This window comes from Pteropus vampyrus, unplaced genomic scaffold (assembly GCF_000151845.1).
Source record: "Pteropus vampyrus isolate Shadow unplaced genomic scaffold, Pvam_2.0 Scaffold43, whole genome shotgun sequence".
Taxonomy (NCBI): Eukaryota; Metazoa; Chordata; class Mammalia; order Chiroptera; family Pteropodidae; genus Pteropus; species Pteropus vampyrus.
The window spans coordinates 9,954,340-9,975,800 of NW_011888824.1; the positions used below are offsets into that span (position 1 = coordinate 9,954,340).

The 21,461-nt window shown below is 36.4% G+C and overlaps 1 protein-coding gene across 1 annotated transcript in view; it reads left to right on the forward strand.

Moving 5' to 3' along the window:
* The window catches only part of MAN1A1 (mannosidase alpha class 1A member 1), a 157,409-nt gene that overhangs the window by 22,935 nt on the left and 113,013 nt on the right, over window positions 1–21,461 (forward strand). Inside the window, exons 2-3 of the mRNA XM_011358770.2 lie at window positions 18,816–18,912; window positions 21,230–21,345. Coding sequence (XP_011357072.1) covers window positions 18,816–18,912; window positions 21,230–21,345 — 213 coding nt within the window. The remainder of the gene's footprint in view (window positions 1–18,815; window positions 18,913–21,229; window positions 21,346–21,461) is intronic.

Sequence of the window (21,461 nt, forward strand, 5' to 3'; positions counted from 1 at the left end):
TTTCTCAGCCACTTATGTGTCCAGTGACCTTGAGCAAGTCACTTAACCTCTCCATACCACAGTATCCTCATCTGTAAAATGGTGGTTACAATACGCCTTACTTCATAGAGTTGTTATTGAGGATTAGATTGAATCGTACCTAGCACATAGTACTATATAAGTATCAGAATTATTATTCTAATTGAATAGTTTCTTTTAACCATTGGTTCTCAACTGGGTTTATTTTGCCCCCAGGGGAACATTTGGCAATGTCTGAAGACATTGGCTGTCTCACATGGAGGTATGTGCTAGCAGCGGTCCCCGACTTATTTGGCACCAGGGGCCAGTGGTCCTATGAGAATCTAATGCCTCATGATCTGAGGTGGAGCTGAGGCAGTGATGCTAGTGCTAGGGAGCGGCTGCAAATACAGATGAAGCTTCTCTTCTCATCCTCCTGTCTCTCACCTCCTGCTGTGCTGTCTGGTGTCTAACAGGCCATGGACTAGTACTGGTATGCGGCCCAGGGATTGGGGACCCTTGTGCTAGAGGCATCTAGTAGGCAAAGTCCAGGGATACTGCTAAACATCCTAAAATGCACAGGACAGCTCCCTACAACAAAGAATTATCCACCCAAAATGTAAACAGTGCTGAGGTTAAGAAACCCTGTTTTAAATCAGTGGCTTTTTATGGTTTTAGAAACAACCTCATTTGCAAATAAGAATTTATGTTTCATTAGTGACGTTTCGCACTGAGGATATTTGTGCCTGACAGCCATGGAGCTCTGAGTTCTACAATCAAAACAAACAAAAAAACATTTTTCTGGTGTTTAAAAAAAAAAAAAAAGCCTTCCCTCTATTTTTATATGTAACATAGATTTCATAAGAGTATGCTTAACCTACAATACACAATTAGGTGTTAGAAATACTCTGTTCCTATGAAAAATTGAGTGGAATTTCTAATTTTCTTAATCCAGTGAACTTTCTTCTGGAGATCATAGGAAAGAAATGACTTGAATTTGGGAATTTTCTGTTAATCCGTATGTTCTAATAGCCAAAATAATTACCCATTGTAGTTATCTGTTTAAAATTTACCTGCACTGTAGTATATGGCTTGGTAAGGTCTGAAACATTTCTGACAGTGTCATTTTTATTTGTGAATATTATATAACGCTTATGTGTTTGCTGTCTTCACTCCCTCCCATCTCATTCTTGTACATATCTAATGATTTAGAATGTTCTCTAACCACTTTCTCTCTACCATTCACCCTGTTGCCTCCACTTCAAGATGAGCTATTTGAGTTATCTTTCTCACTATCCAAGACTATCTTTATGTATTCTCATTTTTCAGAATTTGTCTGTTTGATGATTTGGTTAGTCATCAACACTTGCATTACCACTGGGCACAGAGGCTCCTTAGACTGACATCCTGGGAGGGAGAGGAAGGAATCTGGGTACATTCCCATACCTTCTACTCTCTTATCTACCTGGAGAAACTGAGAACCACAAGATACAAACACAGCAGCAATCTATAGTAGTAAATCGTTATGGATTAGGGGATACACTGATATGTGGGGCACCAGGTAGGTGCTCAAAAACACTTACTAATTGATTACATGATTACATGGTATAATTACTAAATATTGGTAAAATATATTTTTATAATCATATTATAATGTGACTACATTTTTCTTATTGTATTTAAGAAATTCTTGGCTTATATAAATATCATCGAAAGGAGAGTATTAATTAGAGGGTGAAGGTGACATCCACTCTGTCCTTTTTGAGTCATTATGTTGCAACAGTGAATCTACTGGTACAAAGAGAAACACCAGGCATTTCATTTAAAAGGAACAAACAAAACGTTTTTGATACAAACTGCCATACTTTGTCATCAGGGCTAGAAACGGAGTAAAACAGTTTACAACAGAATTATATTTTTTAATGGTAGAACAGTGATAACTACTTCTTCACAGACTTCATGATTAAGAAGGATTAGCTTTAAGCGTAATTGGTGTCTTTCAAGGCTTTGAACAAAGCCCAGCTCATTTCCTGTGATCTCAGGCTGTTAGAATGGAGAACCTTGTCTGTCTGCAGCCACCTCACAGTGAACTCAGTGGCGTCCTTGAGCACCACATTGGAGATCAAGCTACATAGCAGTTGATGACTAGTTAAGGCCTTTTTTCAATTTTGAAATTTTGCTACTTCATAATTTAGAGCCTTGTGCTGAAGACGTTTTGGAAAAACTCTTAACAGCTTTCCCAGCGAAACATGGAGAAATGCTTAAGTTTTCCATCAAGAATTAGTTAATTTGCAGGAGGGATACTTTGGATTACAGTTAATCCACATTTATTCATGTTATTCTATAGAAAGAACTTTTATAAACAAGATTAGCTTAGTAGCAAACATCACAGGACTGTGTTTTATGCCTTGTGGAAGCGTATACACTTCTAAGTGTATATTATGTCATTTTATTGTGATGGCCCGAGCCAGCGGCTAGAGGGGCCCAGAGGCTGGTAGAGTTCATGCTAGGAAGGCAGTTCTTTTACAAGAGATGTCTATCAGTAGTTCTGAGAGTAGTGTTGAGGTGTGAGTCTGAGTTTCAAAGAATACCAAGAAGGAGTATCATAGTAGTCATGAATCTAAGGTGAGCAGAGCCCAGTACCCAGAGGTCCAAGTCAGGGAGAGGATAAAAGAGCAGAAGAAGAATTGCAGCACTTAGTAACTCTGATAAGACTTTTCACATAGACATACAGCTGTGCACGGGTTAGCCTCCTGTGGACAAGAATTGAATGTAGTATTGGCTGGGGAGCTATAGGTGCTCAGATGTTTGTGACAGGATTGAAAAGTTCAGCCTGGCAGAAAGGAACAAGTGGGAATAGACTTGGAAATTTGGGTCCAGAGAGTTAAGTACCAGGACAGCTGATCAGTTGCATCCCACTGCCCAACAATCTGTTCTTGATTTTTCTCTCTGCGTGGCTGACAAAGGTTTGGTCTGCTTCTTTCTGGAAAGTCAGTGTGATGGGGGCTGAGGTTACTGCAACATCCTCACCATTGCCCAGGGTAAATATTTGCAGGCCATGTATTTGATCTGTTAGATTTCAGGACCTCAGATCTTTGCCAATAAAATTCAAAGGTGAATAATTAGTTGCTGAGAGGGTCTCCTTATATGACGGGGCTAAGGAAGTAGGCAGAATGGACAGATCCCTCAGAAATCCTGACAGCTCACTGGGAAAAGGCAAAATTTTCTGGTTCTGAGAATGATTTTAAACAAGGATATTTTAAATCAAGTTAGAGAGCCCTAAGCCAAGGACAGTATTTTATATTCAGTACTAGGAAGGTATTTTCTGTCAATGGTAGAGAAGGTCATACTTCTCTATTTGGAACAACAGTCTTGTTTCTAGAAATGAAGGATATAGAATTCTAATATTGTTAAACAGTGAGAAAGAAATACACAGTTTAAGAGGGTAAGTTTATATGGAAATTGAAGTTGAAGATCACAAGTATACTGACCTGTTTTAAACAAGATTTGGAGTAGTTATAATAAAGATGAAAATGTTGTATTCTTTCACATGTAAATATATATACATATTTGATAGAGAGAATTTTTACATTTGAGAAAAAGAAATTGTAACTCAGCTATGATGATCTATAAATTAGATAAAAATGCAACATTTCAACCAGTGTTAGTTTTACTAACCAGAAGGAACAGTATGTATGTATGTATGTATGTATGTATGTATGTATGTATGTATTTATTTATTTATTTATTTGGAACAGTATTTAGTAAAAATACTATTTATAATTTTTTAACCAGAGCCTTTTTCAGTTAGCTTAGACTTTCTAATACAATTAACAAGAATGAGATGAGAGCATTAGGATATCAGCTTTTATCAGCACTGTGGATAAATTATAGAAGATGCCTTAATTAATAATTAAGATTTTCATCTCAAGCTATAATGTAATCTTCTTTGATATTTTTTCCTTATCCCATTTTGAACAAATATTCTACTTTTTTTTTTAAAGCAAAATGGTGGGAAACAACTCGTTCCATGAAGTTACTGTTTAATGGGTGAATCCAGAAGCCCTGACTGCATGCATCTTCTTTTGTTAACCTGTTGTGCCCTTCCCCTCGACCCCTGCAAACATCAGTCATTTAAAGCTTGAACAGAGGACTTAGACACCATAAAACAGTTAAGAAGTCATACTATTTATTATTATACAAATATTCTGATCAAACCTTCAGAACAATTTAAGCTACCAAACAATGTTATAAAAATAATTTCCTTAAATTAGGAATATGATGTAAGTTCAGTTTTGATCTGATCACTTGTTTAAAAAAGACAATTAAAGGATAGCTACTCAAATGTTTCATTCATTAGTAGTTGGTAGTTGATGAGTTAAATAACAAAATAGCTTTAGTTCAAACTTAAAACATAACTGGGAGCAGGCTATCACTGTCTTCTCCAACAGGATGATGTTTCTGCAGTTCTCCTGAGTTTACAATTTATTTATGGTGCAGAATGGCCACGTGATAGCACATCTACCTGCATCACACCTTCATTCAAGGCAGAAAGAAGAGGGAAAACGAGGCTGCCAGCAGACCTTAGCAAATGTTTTATTGGCTTGAAATTTGTCATGCGGCCACCTCTATCTATAGAGAGTCTAGGAAAGCACACACTTGGCTTTTAAAGCTTCTGTTCCAGGGATAAGCAAGGAAGAAGGAGATGTGAGTGTGGGATGAATCAATCTATAGTGTCTGCAATAGGTAAAATATATGATCTTTTTTCTGTTTTTATTATTGTTTTGCAGCTCTGTGTAGCCTTTTTGCATAGTAAAATAATTTGATTTCTGTTGATAAACCTGGCATTTTTTTATTCTTAAATTTATGAAGGTCTTCGCCTGATTTTTAAGCTGTAAAATAGCTGACCAAAATTGGAACATATTGTACCCAAAGCTAATACTAAGTAATGCAGTCCACTTTAACAGATCACTGAGTTTGGCATATATTTAATGCTGGGCACTTGCCATCCAGCAACTGTAGAATGAATGATGATTATCTTTTTCTACCATTTGAAAAAACAATCAGGCTTTATCATATTTTAAAGCTCTAACAGAATGGTTAGAGTAATGCATTTTCAGACCCAGGACACACTTGCCATCACTTACAGAACATCTCAGATGATCTTTAATCCATAGAAAATATTAATTTATAGGGTGGTAATGATACAAGCTTATTAGATGTTAAAGCTTGCCTTAAAAATGGTATCACATGTCGTCCAAGATAATTGTTTTTCATCTTTCTTTAGTAAGAACTTTAGCAACATAATAGATGTCTAAACTAACTTATAGTAGAAAGGGCATTGAAAAATAATATCTCTGTACTTTTTTTTCTTTTTGCAGGTGTTTAGCAAGAAATCTAATGTTACCAATTTAGGGGCAATTTATAGAGTGTTATTGACATTTGAACTCGTATTGAGAATCACGTCTCTTTTCAATAATCATAAAACAAACTTACTAGAATGTTCTGTTGGTAATAAAGTATCATTTACAAAACCAAGAATAAAGATTATGGGCTAACACTATAGGATGCCCAAATAGAGATAAACAAAGGACGAAATTTTTAGATGTTAAAATTTATGTAAAGCAAAATTATTTTTCAACCTACAGGGCACTAGAAGCAAGAGATTTTCTCATTTTAATTTCACTTTCTTAATCTGCCAATATATTTAATATTTCCCTTCTGTATCAGCAAGGTTTTCAAGACAACAACAAAAATTTTGAAGATGGTTTTGCATGTCATGTTTCCCAAAGTCTCACTATTAAAAGTCAAATTTCCCCCAAATAATTAAATAGTTAATAGAAGACATACACAGATGTATATCAATAGTACAAGGGTTAACAGTTTATTTGGAAGCTTATTTGGAAGGCAAGTTCTCCAGTTTGCGTGGTTCACGTATTTAGCTCAGAGCAGTGTACAAGTCAGTTTGTCATAGGCTTCAGAATTAGCCTGAATTCAGAGTAAACCTCCACCACTTGATAGAAGTCTGACTGAAAAATTACATAACCTTTTGATTTCCTCATCTGTGAAAGGAAATAGCAATGGGGAGACTATCTTCCTTTTAGAGTTGTTAGGGGACTGAGAGAATATGTAAATGTCTCACAAATTTCCTGACATATAAGTGTTCAGTAAATGCTGGCTCTTTCTATTTTTAAAGATGATAATTAAGTACTCTTATGAAATATCAATTATGGATTTTAAGTCTTATAAAATCACTAGTTGCTACTCTAAGATTATACTTAGAAACCAGAACTTCTATATGTAGTACATACAAATATTACATTTTACAGTAATTTTTAAAATACCATATTTTTATACAACATTTTTATTATTTCTATGCCCAGATAATATCTAAAATTGTTACCTGCAGTATGCAAAAGGATTATTTTCAGAAAATCTTATAAAATCATGGACTCTAGAATGACAGTGGACATCCCAATAATTAATAATGGATCATTTTAAGGGCAATCATTTCAGAAGTTTAAAAAAACATTTCCCTGTAATATGTGACATTTTATAACCAATATATTTTTTATGACTGCTACCTTCAAATAGTAATAACATAAAATTATGATTCATAATCCTTTAGTTAACAGAATAGTAATTTTTGATTTTAATTTGAAAAGGAAATACCTGTGCCCTACAACTCTCCTTTTGATAACGGCTTTATTCATAATTGCCAAAACTTTGAAGCAAGCAAGATATCTTTCAGAAGGTGAATGGATAAATCAACCATGGTTCATCCAGACAATGGAATATTATTTAGCCTAAAAAGAAATGAACTGTCAAGCCATGAGCATTCAGATATGAAGGGACTTTAAATTCACAAAAGAAGCCAATATGAAAAGGCTATATTATATATGATTCCAACTGATTTGACATTCTGGACAAGGCAAAAATGCGGAAATAGTAAATAGATCAGTGGTTGTCAGGAGGGGGTGGGTGAATAGGCAGCACACAGAGGATTTTTTAAGACAGTGAAATTATTCTGTATGATACTGTAATGATGAACACAAGTCGTTACACATTTATCAAAACCCATAGTATGTAAAACAAGAGTGAACTCATATATTTGGGGTAATTATGATGTGTCAGTGTAGGTTTCTCAGTGTAACAAATGTACCACTCTGGAACATGACGTTGTCAGTGGAGGAGTGTGTGCTGTGTTCCAGCACTGGGTATAAGGGAAGTCTCTGTACTTTGCACTCAGTTTTTTGCTGTGAACTTAAAAATGCTCTAAAAATTAAATCTATTTAAAGAACACACACAAAAGGAAAATAGAAGAAGAAAGAAACACTTGTGCCCTGCAAGCCTCTTGATAATTGAAGCAGAACAGAACTTGACTCTCTAGGGGTAGCTAGTGTGCTTAAGAGAGAGAGAGAGAGAGAGAGAGAGAGAGAGAGAGAGAGAGAGAGAGAGAGAGAGAGAGAGAGAGAGAATATAATTTAAAAAGGTAAATATCTCTGACTCTTGCTCATTTTTATAAAATCCAAACTAATTCTTTTTCATTTATCATTAATTATGTTCTAGCTGTATAGTATTTGTAAAGTTTAAAAAGAGAATATTAAAGTTATTAGTCTTTATGAATTTGACAAATCTATCTTTAAAGAGAAAATTTCCGTTCTAAAAATATCATTTTTGTCACTTTTGCAAAAAGATAAATGTAGTGAAAATTTGAAGCTGTAGGATAACATGCATGGGTGAATATTTGGTCTTTTTACTTACAAATATTAAAACTACAAATAATCTTTTGAGAAGAGACACTTCATGAGGATAGTATTTGTTTTCTATGGGATAATTACTTAGAAACCTTTTTTAGAATAAAGGGAGCTTTATGATATCTCAGCAGGAGATACCATTTTCTTTTGATTTTGAGGAAAGATCTGTAGCCGCTGATGCATCCCAGGTTTGGAAAAGCCCTGCCAAGTGTTTGCCTGGGGACTAGCAGGGAAGATCAGCTAGCATTGGGCCTGCAAGCAACCACTTTCTGGCCTTCCATTGACCGCAGAGATCTTAGGAGGGCTAATACAATGAATGCAGTTTTAGATCAATTAAAAATCTACCAAATATACATGTATACAATGGAATATTACTCGACCATAAAAAAATAATGAAATCTTGCCATTTGTGACAACATGGATGGACCTAGAGGGAACTATGCTAAGTAAAATTAGAGAAAGACAAAAACCATATGATTTAACTTATATGCAGAATCTAAAAAAACAATATAAACAAAGCAGAAACAAACTCATAGATACAAAGAACAAACTGATGGTTGCCAGATGGGAGGAGGCTTGGGGGCTGAGTGAAAAGGGGGAAGGGATTAAGAAGTTCAAACTGCCAGTTATAAAAATAGTCATGAGTATATAAAATACAGCATGGGGAATATAGTCGATAATATTGTAATAACAATGTATGGTGTCAGGGGATACTAGACTTATCAGGAGATCACTTCATAAGTTATATAAATGTCTAACCACTACGCTGTACACCTGAAACTAGTATAATAGTGAATGTCAACTGCAATTGAAAGATTTAAAAAAAAATTTTTTTTAAACAAACAGACCAAAAACTCTGAGGTCGAAACTTTGTACTTGAGTGACAGCTTCTGTGAAAAGAGACCATAGTCATTAACCACAAGACATATTTTTGATGAGGAAATAACTGCAAGTGATAGACCTTCAGCTGATTGAAAGCTTGTCTATGTAAAGAAAATGCCCTCAGCAATAGTGCTTCTTTCTAGAAAAGTAATGCACTAAATATTCACATGCAAACAAGCCTTTTTCTAACCTCTAACATTTGAGATGCTAAATTATTGCCCTTTAGAATATTTTAAGGATATGTACTTATATTTAGTCAAGGTTCCAGGTTGTTTTTTCGGTTTGAGGGTTTTTTTGGGCAGGGAGTGGGTCAGGGTTGTTTGTTTTTGCCCTGTACCTTCTTCCATTTGGTAACATTATAGAAGTTTTATAAAATAATGTTAGAATTTGATCACAAAGTAAGAGAACCATTAAGTGGCATATGATTCAATTCCCTGAGCTAGATCTAGAAGAACTGGCTTTTTCTTAGGACAATGAGATACTTCTTAGAAACAGAACAATCTGTTTTTTACAAGTTGCAATTAACTAGAATTCTCATTTTTTTAAAACTGGTATTATCAGGCATTCTTTCTCTTTTTCTAAAGAGATTGCTGCTGATAACTACTCTTTTAATTCCCTGAGGAATTAATGCTCAGCGGCCCATTAGGGTTCACACAATGGCATTAATAACCATTCCTTTATATATCTCCTGCTGTCTGGAAAAAAAAAATGCTAAAATTGGCTGTGGGAGAATTCAGGACATCTGAATCTGAAGAAAATATGCACACATATATCTACTCAGTGGTTAAGAGGCAGCCTGGAGTACTTGGTAACTAATAAATTGTACACATGGAGACAAGAAAGAAATAGAGTAATGAGTGGAGAAGAGGAAAGAAAAATTGGCCAACATTAGCCCCGGTGGTGGCGATAAAGCTCAGGAAATAATCACAGCTGAAGAGAGCAGGTGTTGGTGCAGTCAGAAGCTTGTTGTGAATGAGAGGGATTTCACAGTTCTCCATAAATCCAGTGACAGGCAAAGTTGGAGTAGAATGGAGCCATCTTCTATGCCCAACTAGCCTATAGGGCCAAGAGGAGAAGAGTTGGGGGCAGAGCTGGAGAGAGTTGAAGTGGAGGGGAAGGAAGGTCACAAGAGTTGAAGGATGCAAGTCAGGCAAGGAAAGGAGGTGCTGCGAGGTTCTGTCCTTGAGCCAGCTAACTAGCCTGATGTGGTATGTGCCATTTTGGTGCCAGGCCAGCCTGTCTCATTGGACTCTAGTAGGGCTACACTCTGTGCATGGAGCAGCAGGAGAGCTCAGAGGCTGCAGCTGACCATCTTTAAGGTTTGTAAGCATCAGAAAAGTCAAAGCCCTCTTAAGAGATAAAGTGGAAAGAATCAGAATGAGAGAAGTCACAGCCTTGCTCTTCCTCTTCACTGTGCTGGGGGCCTCAGCGTCCTCATCTGTAAAATGGATAATAAAACCTCAGAAGGGTGGTATGAAGATTAAGTGTATGCTAAATTGTTTCAAGTTCATCTCACAGTGCCTTGTGGTAGGTGTTTAGCAAAGTTTATTTCTTTCCTCCTTTACAGCTCCTCTGGTTCATTTGTAGAACAGTATTTAGAATTCTAAATGCTTTCTAAAATGTGAAACTACCACTCATCCAGAAAGAGGAGAATTACTAAGAAGTATATGCATAATGCTTTTATATATCCCAGGTCTCAAGGACCTCACTAAATTTTGGCAAAGAGCACTAATGATGGGGCCAGGGCAGTCCAAGAGCCGGCACCAAGGGCAGCCAGGGCCGGAAGTGAGCAAGGTACTGTTGGCTGAGCTGTGGGAAGCAGCTGGAGGGAAGCGACATGTCCACAGGCCTAAATGCAGAGAGGCACGGTGTGCCTCTGAACCAGGGATTGTAATACAGACTGCTGGTCTGTGGGCTGTCTGTGACTCACGTATATATTGTTTTCCCCTTAGCCATCTAGCCAGCATACTGTTTTTTGTTTTTTTTTCCTAGACCCCTAGAAAACCTGACTCCAAATCTTGAAAACAAGCTCGTATTTTTTTACAGTATTTTTCAAAAATGACTTTAGTTGGGGCCTTCACTCTTGTTTTACCCAATCCTCCATCATTTCCAGTTGCCCTAGACCTGACCATTCTATTCTCTCTGGTCTTTGAGTTTTCAACCTCTCTTTCAAGCTCAAGGCAAAGCAGAGAACTGGCCCTAGTCACAGAACCAGGGATTGAAGGTGTTCTAGCCCTCTATCCTAGGGTTGCCAGATGAAATGCAGGACTCTGTTAAATTTGCATGTCAGATAAACATAAATACCTTTTTTAGTATAAGTATGTCCCATGCAATCTTTGTTTTCTAAATCTGGCACCCTACTCTGTTTTCATTTATAATTCAAGCTCTGCCACCAATAAGGACTCAATAAGTAGTAATTGTCATTGTAGCATTGGGAAAAGAATCTTGGAAATAGAGCACCTTAGCAGCCTTGGGGAAAGGGAGAGAGAACTAATATATTTCAGCGTTTGGGAGAGATAAATTGATCAAGGCACATGAATGAATGTTCTAATTGGAAATTATAGTGGCTGGGAGTTTTTTTCCATGCTGGATGGTAACAAAAGGTGACTGGGCAGGGCCTTGCTCAGTGAAGAACTGTGTCAAGGGATCATTCCCTGGACTATCTTAGGTGGCATCTCGATGTTTAGTGAGAGAGTGCTGAACAGTAATTGTGGTAGACTCCAGGCCTGCATTCTTTGCTAATGAAGAGTCATAATAAGCTCTGAGTTCCGTCACCTCTAGGTAACATTGGCCTCTTTCCTATCTTGTTCATTCACTTCTCCCTGAATTGCCCTGTCTACTTTAACTGTAGTTACATGTCCTCTTTCCTTGAGGCTGTTCTGCCTTATCTGTGTTTAATTTCCATGGCCTGGGAGGGCAATCAGGAGGTGGTGTGGATGAAGGCCAGAAGTACTCATTGAATGTCTTTTACCAGCCAGGGGCATTGTCAGATGTGACCTCTGGACTGTGAGGAAAATAATGTTATTTTTTTTTATATACAGACTTTATTTTTTAGACCAGTTTTAGGATCACAGCAAGACTGTGTGCAAAGTAGAGAGTTCCCATATATCTCTGCTCAACACGCCCCTACCCTCCTCCACTAGTGACATCATGTACCACAGTGGTATGTTTGTTCCATCCATTATTGTTGTGTTAAAGATGAGAAAACTAAGGGTTTGCGAGGTCAGACCTGTGACAGGTCCGCACCTGTGACAGCCGTCCTCAGCACAGGTCTCTCCCTGGCTCAGTGCTCCTTCTGGTCCTCTCAATCTTCATTCCCACGGGGAAATGAAGGCTTTATACCTTAGGGGGATAGCATCAGATGAGAGGAAGGGGTAGCTACATTGTTGTCTGAGGTTCACATATCTAGAAATTCTTTTCCAACAAGTAAGTGAGAGTTTGAAGAAGGTGTGATTTGATTCCTTCAAGTTGCTGTTTATCTTCTTTCCTTTCTTCCATTCGCCAGTTCCACCAAAGATTAAAGGAAAGAAAGCTGATACAGTGACCCTAAAAATGTTTTGGTGTGGAGATTTGATCTGAAAGTTCTAGAAGTTACTGTCACGTGACAATTGAGTAATTCTAGGCAGTTTGGTGGAAGCTCCTCTCAGTCTTTTAAAATAAGTGTTTTTCAAAGCGTCAACTGTGAATATACTTTAATAGTGAATATACTTCAATAGCATCGATTTCCACTTGAACAATCTGAGGTAGATTGACCTCCCACCCTAGACCTCACTGAACCAGCCACAGCCCTTCTTGTTCTCCAGAACAGTGGGAATGTGAGTGTCACTGGACTGCAGACCTTCTTCCCTTTAGTGCTAAATGACAAGCTGTTACATAAATGAGCCAAAGATGGCCTCTGTCATTTGGCCCCAAGGTTGCTCATTTCTTCACTGCAGGCTGAGACTTGTTGGCACAAAAGCTAGCTGGCACCAAATTCAGATTTTTACATGTCCAATTATTTTTACCACACAAGCAGATTTTTATCCTTTTGGGCCTGCCTGCTTTACACATCCCATGAAACCTTACCCAGCATCTGTTGGCTATTGATAAGAGATAGGGCATCGTGGTTAGAAGACGCCATGCTGCTACTGCCCTTGGGAGTCCTCCAATCCAACAGGTCTCCAGTATGCCTCTGAGTGACATCACTTAGACACATATGCCTCCTCTCCTTCCCTCTCCTTTCTCCGGAGAGTTTTCTTGCCCTCCTCCCCTGCTGGATGCTGGCCCCCTCCCATTAATCCTCTGTACAGTCTCACGCTGTGAGAGACATCTCCTCTCAGGCAACCTTGTCCAAGCACCACCCAATAAAGCTTGTGTGTTACCTCCCCTCTTGGCCATATCTTTTTCCTACATCAGCCCTCAAATTCCTCAGACAAACCCCCTACAAAGGCACACCTGGCACAACGAAGATTTCAAGAAAGCCAGTATATGAACTTTCAGAACTAAAGTTGACCCATACTACCTTACATCTGGAGAAGAACCTTTATAGAAAGGGTCTTCATTCTTTCTTTACTTTTGGATACCAAATAATTGTATATGTTTTAAATGTATATATTTATAAAGGGTTATGTACTATATAGGTTTGCCTGTTTTGTTTTGTTTTGTTTTGTTTTGTTTGTAGATTTGCCCCTCCTGTTTATGTATATTACTAGGAAAAAGGATGAAGCTCTTTCGGGTTGCAAAGATCAGATTCATGCTTGGGTTTTTAGTAAAAATAATTACAATGCCTATAATTTATCAAGCACTTACTATGTGTCAAGTAATATATTAAGCTCTTAACATGCATTATTTTATTTAATCATCATAGTAACCAATGAGACTGGTACTTTTATTTATTTACATTTTACGAGTACAGAAAGTGGGCTCAGAGAGAGTAATTGCCTCATATCAGTGGTGGCAGAGCTCAGATATGAATCCAGTTTGTCAGATGCCTATACCTGTGACCTTATGCATTCTTCCTCAATAAGTGAGAGGATATCCTATAAGGTTACATGGAGAAGTAAACAGTTTCAGCAAGCAAAGAGCCATGTTTCCTGGAGTAGAGGAAGATAATTCATCAACATTCAGCATTCAACAGCATTGTTCGTAGTTGTACAGGAGCTCTACAGACCTAACATGATTCCCCTAGGGCAACATGCAAATGTCTGTTCACCCCATGTTTGCCTCCCAGCTTCTTTACTTTTATCTCCTTGCCTTCTGTCTCTTGGTGTCTCCTCATGGTTTCAGCTGCCTCTTGACTCCTTTATATGGCCTTTTGTATTTCTCCGCTTCTTCATCACTTTGGCCTCTGGATTCTTTGTAAATATCTCCCAGTTATACTCCCATAGGTAACAGATGATTGGGTTGGTCCATCCATTGGAGCAAACTTTACACCTGGCCACCTCACCTCCAAGGCTCGTGGCCAGCTCTCAGTTGTCTGCCTTTGGGTCAGACACCAGGCCCTGGGTCAGTCAGCTGAGGCCAGCGACCCAGATCACATTGTACAAACTTTGTGTAAGAAATTTTGTGTAAGATCCCAAAGGAAGGGGCTGTAAGTGAGACTTGAACTTGCAGCCTTTTTTAAAAGGCTTAAAAGCCCAAAGCCTTTAAGTTAGAATTGTTTTCACTTAGCATAATACCCTCTAGGTCCAACCATGCTGTTGCAAATGGCAAGATTTCATTCGTTTTCATTACTGCATGATATTCCATTTGTGTGTGTGTGTGTGTGTGTGTGTGTGCGTGCGTGCGTAATACATCTTTATTCATCTATCGGTGGACATCTTATCTATTTATCTATCAGTGGACACCTAGGTTACTTCTACATCTTGTCTATTGTAAATAATGCTTCAGTGAACATAGGGGTGCATATATCTTTTCAAATTAGTATTTTTGTTTTCTTCAGTTAAATACCCAAAAATGGAATCACTGGGTCATATGGTGACCTGTCTGGCCGAAATGATGTGATTTTCAAAAAAGATTTTTAATGTGTCTATTATGAATAACTTAAGATCATATGATTAGAGCACCAGCAAATAAAAATATTTGCTAGGGGTAGTTTCTAGCAACAAAAATATCAGTTATAAAATGTACATATATCTGGAGAAATTCCAGCATATTTTTTTTTATTCATGACTTTTTGTGTTCTCGATTAGGTCAGGACATAAAACTGAAAACAAACTGTTAGGTACAGCAGTAGAGTTGTGCACAACATTTAATTAGTTTTCTTCTTGTTCGTATATATACACACAGCCATTTATGAGTATGTAAGAAAGAAGAATGTTCAGCTTCCATATATTGTCTATTAGATTATAAGCATGGCAGAGTTATGAACACTTCCCTTTTAGTCCTTTAGCATCTTATTATTCATAGTGCAGCAAACCCTTAATAAATGGCATTGCCTAATTTCTCAGCCATGATGCCAAATGGGAAGAAAGTGCTAATCGAAGAATCTTCTATAAGCATAGAGCTAAGGGGAAGTAATGCTATTTTAGGGTATTTTGCGCCTGAATTCCAGCTTCTCTGGGTAAAAATAATGAATTTCTATTAGGAAATTTTGAATCATTTCTCTTATTTGTTTTTATTCACACCATGTGTTAGCTGTGCCTTTCACCAATGTAAATATAAATATTCAGATAAAAATAAACTGCATTTGCTTTCAATTTGTCTTTTTTCATAAGTTTTCAGTATTGCATTTGAAGTCCTAATCAACATCTAGTTTGGGCCTTTTTACTTGGGATGTCAGGCTGTAGAACCCTAATTAAATTGATGAAAGACTACAAAACAAAATTAAGGAGGCTATGAGAGGGAAGATTAATCCTATCCATGGACTTTTTTGTTAGTAGTTGAATTTTAGTCATGACCTTGCCCTCAGCTCACAAGCAGAGAGTCTGGAGAGACTAAATACCTTCATCTCCCATAATCCCTCAGCTTGTTAGTGGCTTAATACTATAAAATTAGAAGCTAGTAGCATTTTGATGTTTTCAGATATTTGTATGTCATGAGTTAAAAGTTGATTTTATATGTGAATTGTGAATTCAGTTTCACTGTTACTCTGCACACACACTCACACACGAAGTCCTGTGTTTGGTTTTAACATGATAAGTCATTTCCAGAGTGACCAGTCACTGGAATTAATGAACAATGTGGCTGTTCCTCTTCATTTCACAGATTCCTGGAGAAACCACTCTCGATGCTCCATTCAGGGCATTTTGAGCACCTCGTTTTCTTTTTCTTTTCTAACTTTAACTCACAGAAATCCCATGAGATGAAGAACCCATTTTGAGAAACATGTCACAGAAACTTTTGAAAAGTAGGGAGCTAAGCAATTAGTGTCAGGTTTTCCCTTGGGAAAAAGAAAATAGACAAGTTAATATTTACTACAGAAGTAGCTAAAGTAGATTCTGTAATAGTACATTGTATAAATGATAATTTTTGACAGAGCAACAGTCTTGTATGGAAGAGCTCTATGCTATCTGTGAGTTGTTAATAGTATATGGCACTGACTTCTATTCAGACTTGGAGCTGAAACAAATCATCATGACATTTTTTCTGTTCTTGGGTCACATGTTTTCCAAAAGCTTTTGAATTTATAAAGTATCTTTGGAAATTTAAAGGAATGGGAAGTTTACCAATGTAATACATTTAATAGGAAAACCAAATCATACTCAGATGTAATCTCAAGGTGTTTTTGTGGATCTAATATATCTAGTCTTTTCAGAGGCTCATTGGTTTCTGTTTCTGTGATGTGAATTTAATTGGTTTCAGTATAGGTTTAAAATTCAGTAAACATGCGATTACCACCATGTGCTAGGAAGTGCGCCAGGCGCAATCATACAGGCCATGGTCACATAATCCTTACATACACCCTGTGAGGAATTATGTTCTCAATTTTTCAAATAAAGAGAGTCTCATAAAAACTGTGACTCATCCATGATTGTGTGACTTAATGCGTGGTATTATAGGGATTATCAATCAGGTTATTTTACCCACAAGTTTATTATACTCTCCAATAAAATTAATTTAAAGGAAAAGATCTTGAAAATACTATCTTATACACATTTTATTGGTTGTTGGAAGATCAACAGTCTGGTTCATCAAAAGATTCTGGCACTGACTCATTAAAGGAAGATGATGCAGTATGTTGGATAATGCGATGGGCTTTGGAGTCAGGACAACACTGGGATGAACCCTGGCTCCTCAGCTGTGGAGAAATGTCATGACTTTGAGTAAAGTTGTTAGTGTTTTAACTTCCAAGCCTTGGCTTCTTAATCTATCAGACAATGGTAATGCAACATATTTCATAGGGTTGCAACCAGAATTGAGTACAATACTGAATGAAGAGCATTTATCAGAGTTCTCAGCAGATAGCTTTCCTTTTTTAAATTTTTAATTAAATTTATTGGTGTAACATTGGTTAATAACATAAATTTCAGATGTACAACATTGTAATTCAGCATCTGTGTACTCAGTTGCATGCTCACCACCTGGAATCTGGTTTTCTTCTGTTACCATGTATTTGACCCCCTTTACCCACTTTTCCCTCCCATCACCCCTTTCCCCTCCAGTAGGTACCATTCTGTTGTCTGTATCTGTTTGTTTTTGTTGTCGTTATTGTTTTGTTTCTTTGTTACTTTTAGTTTTTTTGTCCTTCTCTGTATGACTTATTTCACTGAGCGTAATAATCTTAAAATCCATCTATGTTGTTGCAAGTAGCAATATTTAATCTTTTTATGTCTGAGTAGTATTACATTGTCTATATGTACCATATCATCATACAGTCCTTCATTGGATGGACACTTAAGTTGCTTCCATGTCTTGACTATTGTAACTAATACTGCTATGAACATATGGATGCAGATTCTGGTAGCTCTTATTAGTAGCAATAGTGTGAGATAGGAAGATAATATACATTGGTTAAAGATATCAATTATTTTGTTCAGGGACATATGAAGACTTTGTTGTTAATAAAATTGCATTGATCTTACTGAAGATAAATAGTGATAAACAGCCCTTATGTAGTATTTATAATTTATGTGATGCTTTTTAAGATACTTTTAAATATGGAGCCATATTAGAACATTTTCAGATTGTATTTATAATTTAATTACTGTTGCTAATGGGTTGGGAATTGTTTCATAAATAGGTTCTAGACAGGTGAGGAGTCCCCCTTTTTAAAAAATGTATACAAACATAATTATATATATTCTTTGAAAAAAATTGATACAACTATTATACAATAGTTATACAACCATTTTAGCAGGCTCTTGGAATAATTTCTCCCCTTGAAAATCATTCACTTTCTACTAGAGTTAATATCTAGTAGAGTTAATATCTAGTTAATATAGCACAGTAGATCAGAACTTTGTCTATAAGCCAGGAGAAATTCATTTGGTCTTTATTATATGTAGAGGAATTAATTTTGTTTAAAATAATAAAAGAAAAAAGATATGCAACTAATTGGTGACAGAAAAGTTTGGCCTTTAAAAAGATTTCTGTTATAAGGAGTCTGGATTGGGAATATATCAGTCTTCAGTTACATAGGTATGCACACATATATATAAAATTAAAGATTGCTTATATTAAAATAAGCTGAAGTTTTCCAAAATCTAGATATAACCATAGAGTTTAAATTTTTTATTTCCTGTAGATATTTAAAATACTTCTCTGTATAGACTTGGTCAAGATACATCAAAGTGTTTAAAGTGATAACCTTGGATATTTGTCTTGGAATTTGTGATATATATACCTTGAGGTTGACAAAGTACAGAGAACCTTGTACAAAAATATGAATTTTAAATATAGTCTTTGCAGATTTAAGCTGTCATGAGAATGAAAAAGATAAATGTAAGAATGGTTCGTCCTTTTAGGGATAAGCTAAATTTCTGTTGTTGGAAACTAACTTTTGAAATGATGTGTATCTTAAATAGGATTAAATGAATTTAAAAAAAAGAAATCTTCATTTGTAAACATAAAGGGGCCATATGAATGTGTGTGTGTGTTCCAGCTCATTCATACCATTGTCACCATTTTAATTCATCATCATCTTTTTAACTAAGCAGCGAGTTTTAATATTTTAACCTTTAGGTCTTTAACATATAATCTATTTTGTGGCAGAAACATCTCAAATTCAAATTATAATCCCGTTTTCATTTCTTTTCTCAGATGATGAAACATGCTTGGAATAATTATAAAAGTTATGCCTGGGGATTAAATGAACTGAAACCTATATCAAAGGAAGGCCATTCGAGCAGTTTGTTTGGTGAGTAGAATATGCTTTGTGTCGCTTGTCACAATACAAATGACAGTAACTTTTCTAATTGACTGAACTTGTGGGTGGTGGAGAAGTCTGTGTGACCATTCAGGCCATGTTGCTAGGAAACTTACACAGCTGATAGAGGTATCTACAAGGACTGTGCATAGTGTGTCCTTCAGACAGAGCACTAGCTACATATTAGAACCACTTTCATACTCTAGAAAAATACTGATACCTGGCACACACTTCTATAGATTCTCATTTAATGGACATGGGTGCAGCATCATGATTTCTAGATCCCAGGGTGATACCCAGCAGGGGAGCATTTGGTTGGCTGCCTTAGCCACTTCCTATCAGATAAATGTTCTTTCTGTCTTTATCAATAAGCCGGCCAAGGCAGCCAGCTGTGGTGATCTTCACTATATCTCAGTGACTCTCTATTTTGGATCTAGGTTTCTCCTATCTGTGCCATGAAAGAGAAAGTGAGAGTGGGTTAAGTTAGTTATTTGAACTTCCGTTTATCCACTTTGGCATGCTTTATTACATTTTGTCCTCACAGCATCCCTCTGATTGGTATTGTGGGTACTGATAACATTGCTGTTGTGCAGGTGAGGAAGCTAAGTCAAAGAAGGAGATGGGTTCCTTGGGTCATAGAGCTACCCAGTATTCTTTCCACTGCTCTCAATTCCTTTTTAACTCCCACAATTTTGTCTATAACTAACGAGATGAAGGGAATGGAGTCTTACTCTGATACTTTCAAATTCACCATAGAAAGCATGACTTTCTATATTTTAACCAAAATTGTTAAATAGTATGCATATATAAATCATATAATGAACAACAGTGTCAGCTGACACTGTGCCAAGTGTCATTCATGCATCATTTCAGTTAACCTCATTATTATACACATTTTATAGTTGAGAAAAATGAAGCTCAGAGAATAGCTTGCCCAGTGTTAGCCACCCACTAATTGGCTGACCTGGGACTTGAACCCCTGGGTGTGGCTAAAGCCAGAGTCTGTGTTGCTAGTCACTATACTATTTATTTATACTTTTATACTTTTCTATTTATTTTGGCTTTTCTGTTTATTTAGGACCTTCCATGTGTTTGGCTCTACTTCCATCCCTGGTGTTAATAAACACAATACAAGTCTTTGCAGAGTTTAAGGCCTACTGCATAAGACTTATGTATAAATGCTAAATTATTAAAGTATTTAGTGATTCCGTAGATATTCATATGAAGTTCTGAGGAATCAGTAGGATTTCAGGTAAAGAGGAGGGCATTATGAAAACAGAGCTAGGAAGAGTGGAAGAAAGACTGGTTGATCTATCACAGCAACACAGTTTAAAGATGAAAAGAGCCTAAACCTGAGGTAGTAGCGGTTGAAGTGATTTTAGAATTTTCAGGACATGGCCACCAGATAACATGGACAATGAGCAATTGAAGCAAGACATTTGGAAACTTCAGGCAGACTCAGAAGACTTTATTTTTTCATTGTTTACTTTTTAAATGTAATTCCATTTTTGCTTTTATCTCTATGAAAGTTTCTTGTATCATTAAGAATCAATTATATGTAAATTTGCCATAGTCAGATTATTTGGTTTTCTGTTAATACGTTGATGGTTTTTAAATTTATTATTGAACATTAAAAACCTACTAAGTCTCTTACTATGGCATGTGGAGATAAACAAGGCATGACTTCTATTCTAAGGAGGTTTACAGACTAAAAGAGATGCATACAAGTAATTATGGAAGACAGAAAGTCTTCTGCGAGAACAATGTAAAGCTAAGGGAGTTCAGAGGACATAGATCAGAGAGTCAGGACTGATTGGCTAGGTAGGTGGGAGGGGAGGTTAGGATCAGACAGGGCTTCAAAGAGGGAGTGGAATTCCATTTTAGAGTAGTATTTCTTAGAACTATCACTAAATAATTTTAGATCTAATTCTATTGAAACAGTTTTACACAGGTGCACTTTGATATAATTACATTAAAATTAATATGTGTGTTGCTCCCTTATTTTAGGTCTGTTTTTTTTGTGCTAAAGAATGCAATCACAAATGAAATTTCTAACAGATTTAATTCCTACAACTCAGAAGAAACTTTAAAGATTAATGTATCAATCTGTAGCCTGCGATAATTTTTAGTTTGGCTTTAGTGTATTTTTTAAATTTTCCTTCACTGAAAGAATTTTAGACTGTATTCATATCACTGTTTATTAATAAATTCAGTATTACTTTCTCCTTTTCCAAGATATGGTCGATTTATATGCATTTGTCCATCAAAAGTAATTTATTGAATAAAATTTTTTTTCTCACATTTTCAGGTAATATCAAAGGAGCAACAATAGTAGATGCTCTGGATACACTTTTTATTATGGAAATGAAAGATGAATTTGAAGATGCAAAGTCATGGGTTCAAAAAAATCTAGATTTTAATGTGGTAAGTTAAAAGTTACCAATTCAGTTCTTAAATCTCAGTTAACATGGATAAATTTTGTCTTTCGTGGGACAGATTATTGTGTTGTACCCCAGCAGAAACAAATAAAGCAACTTTTA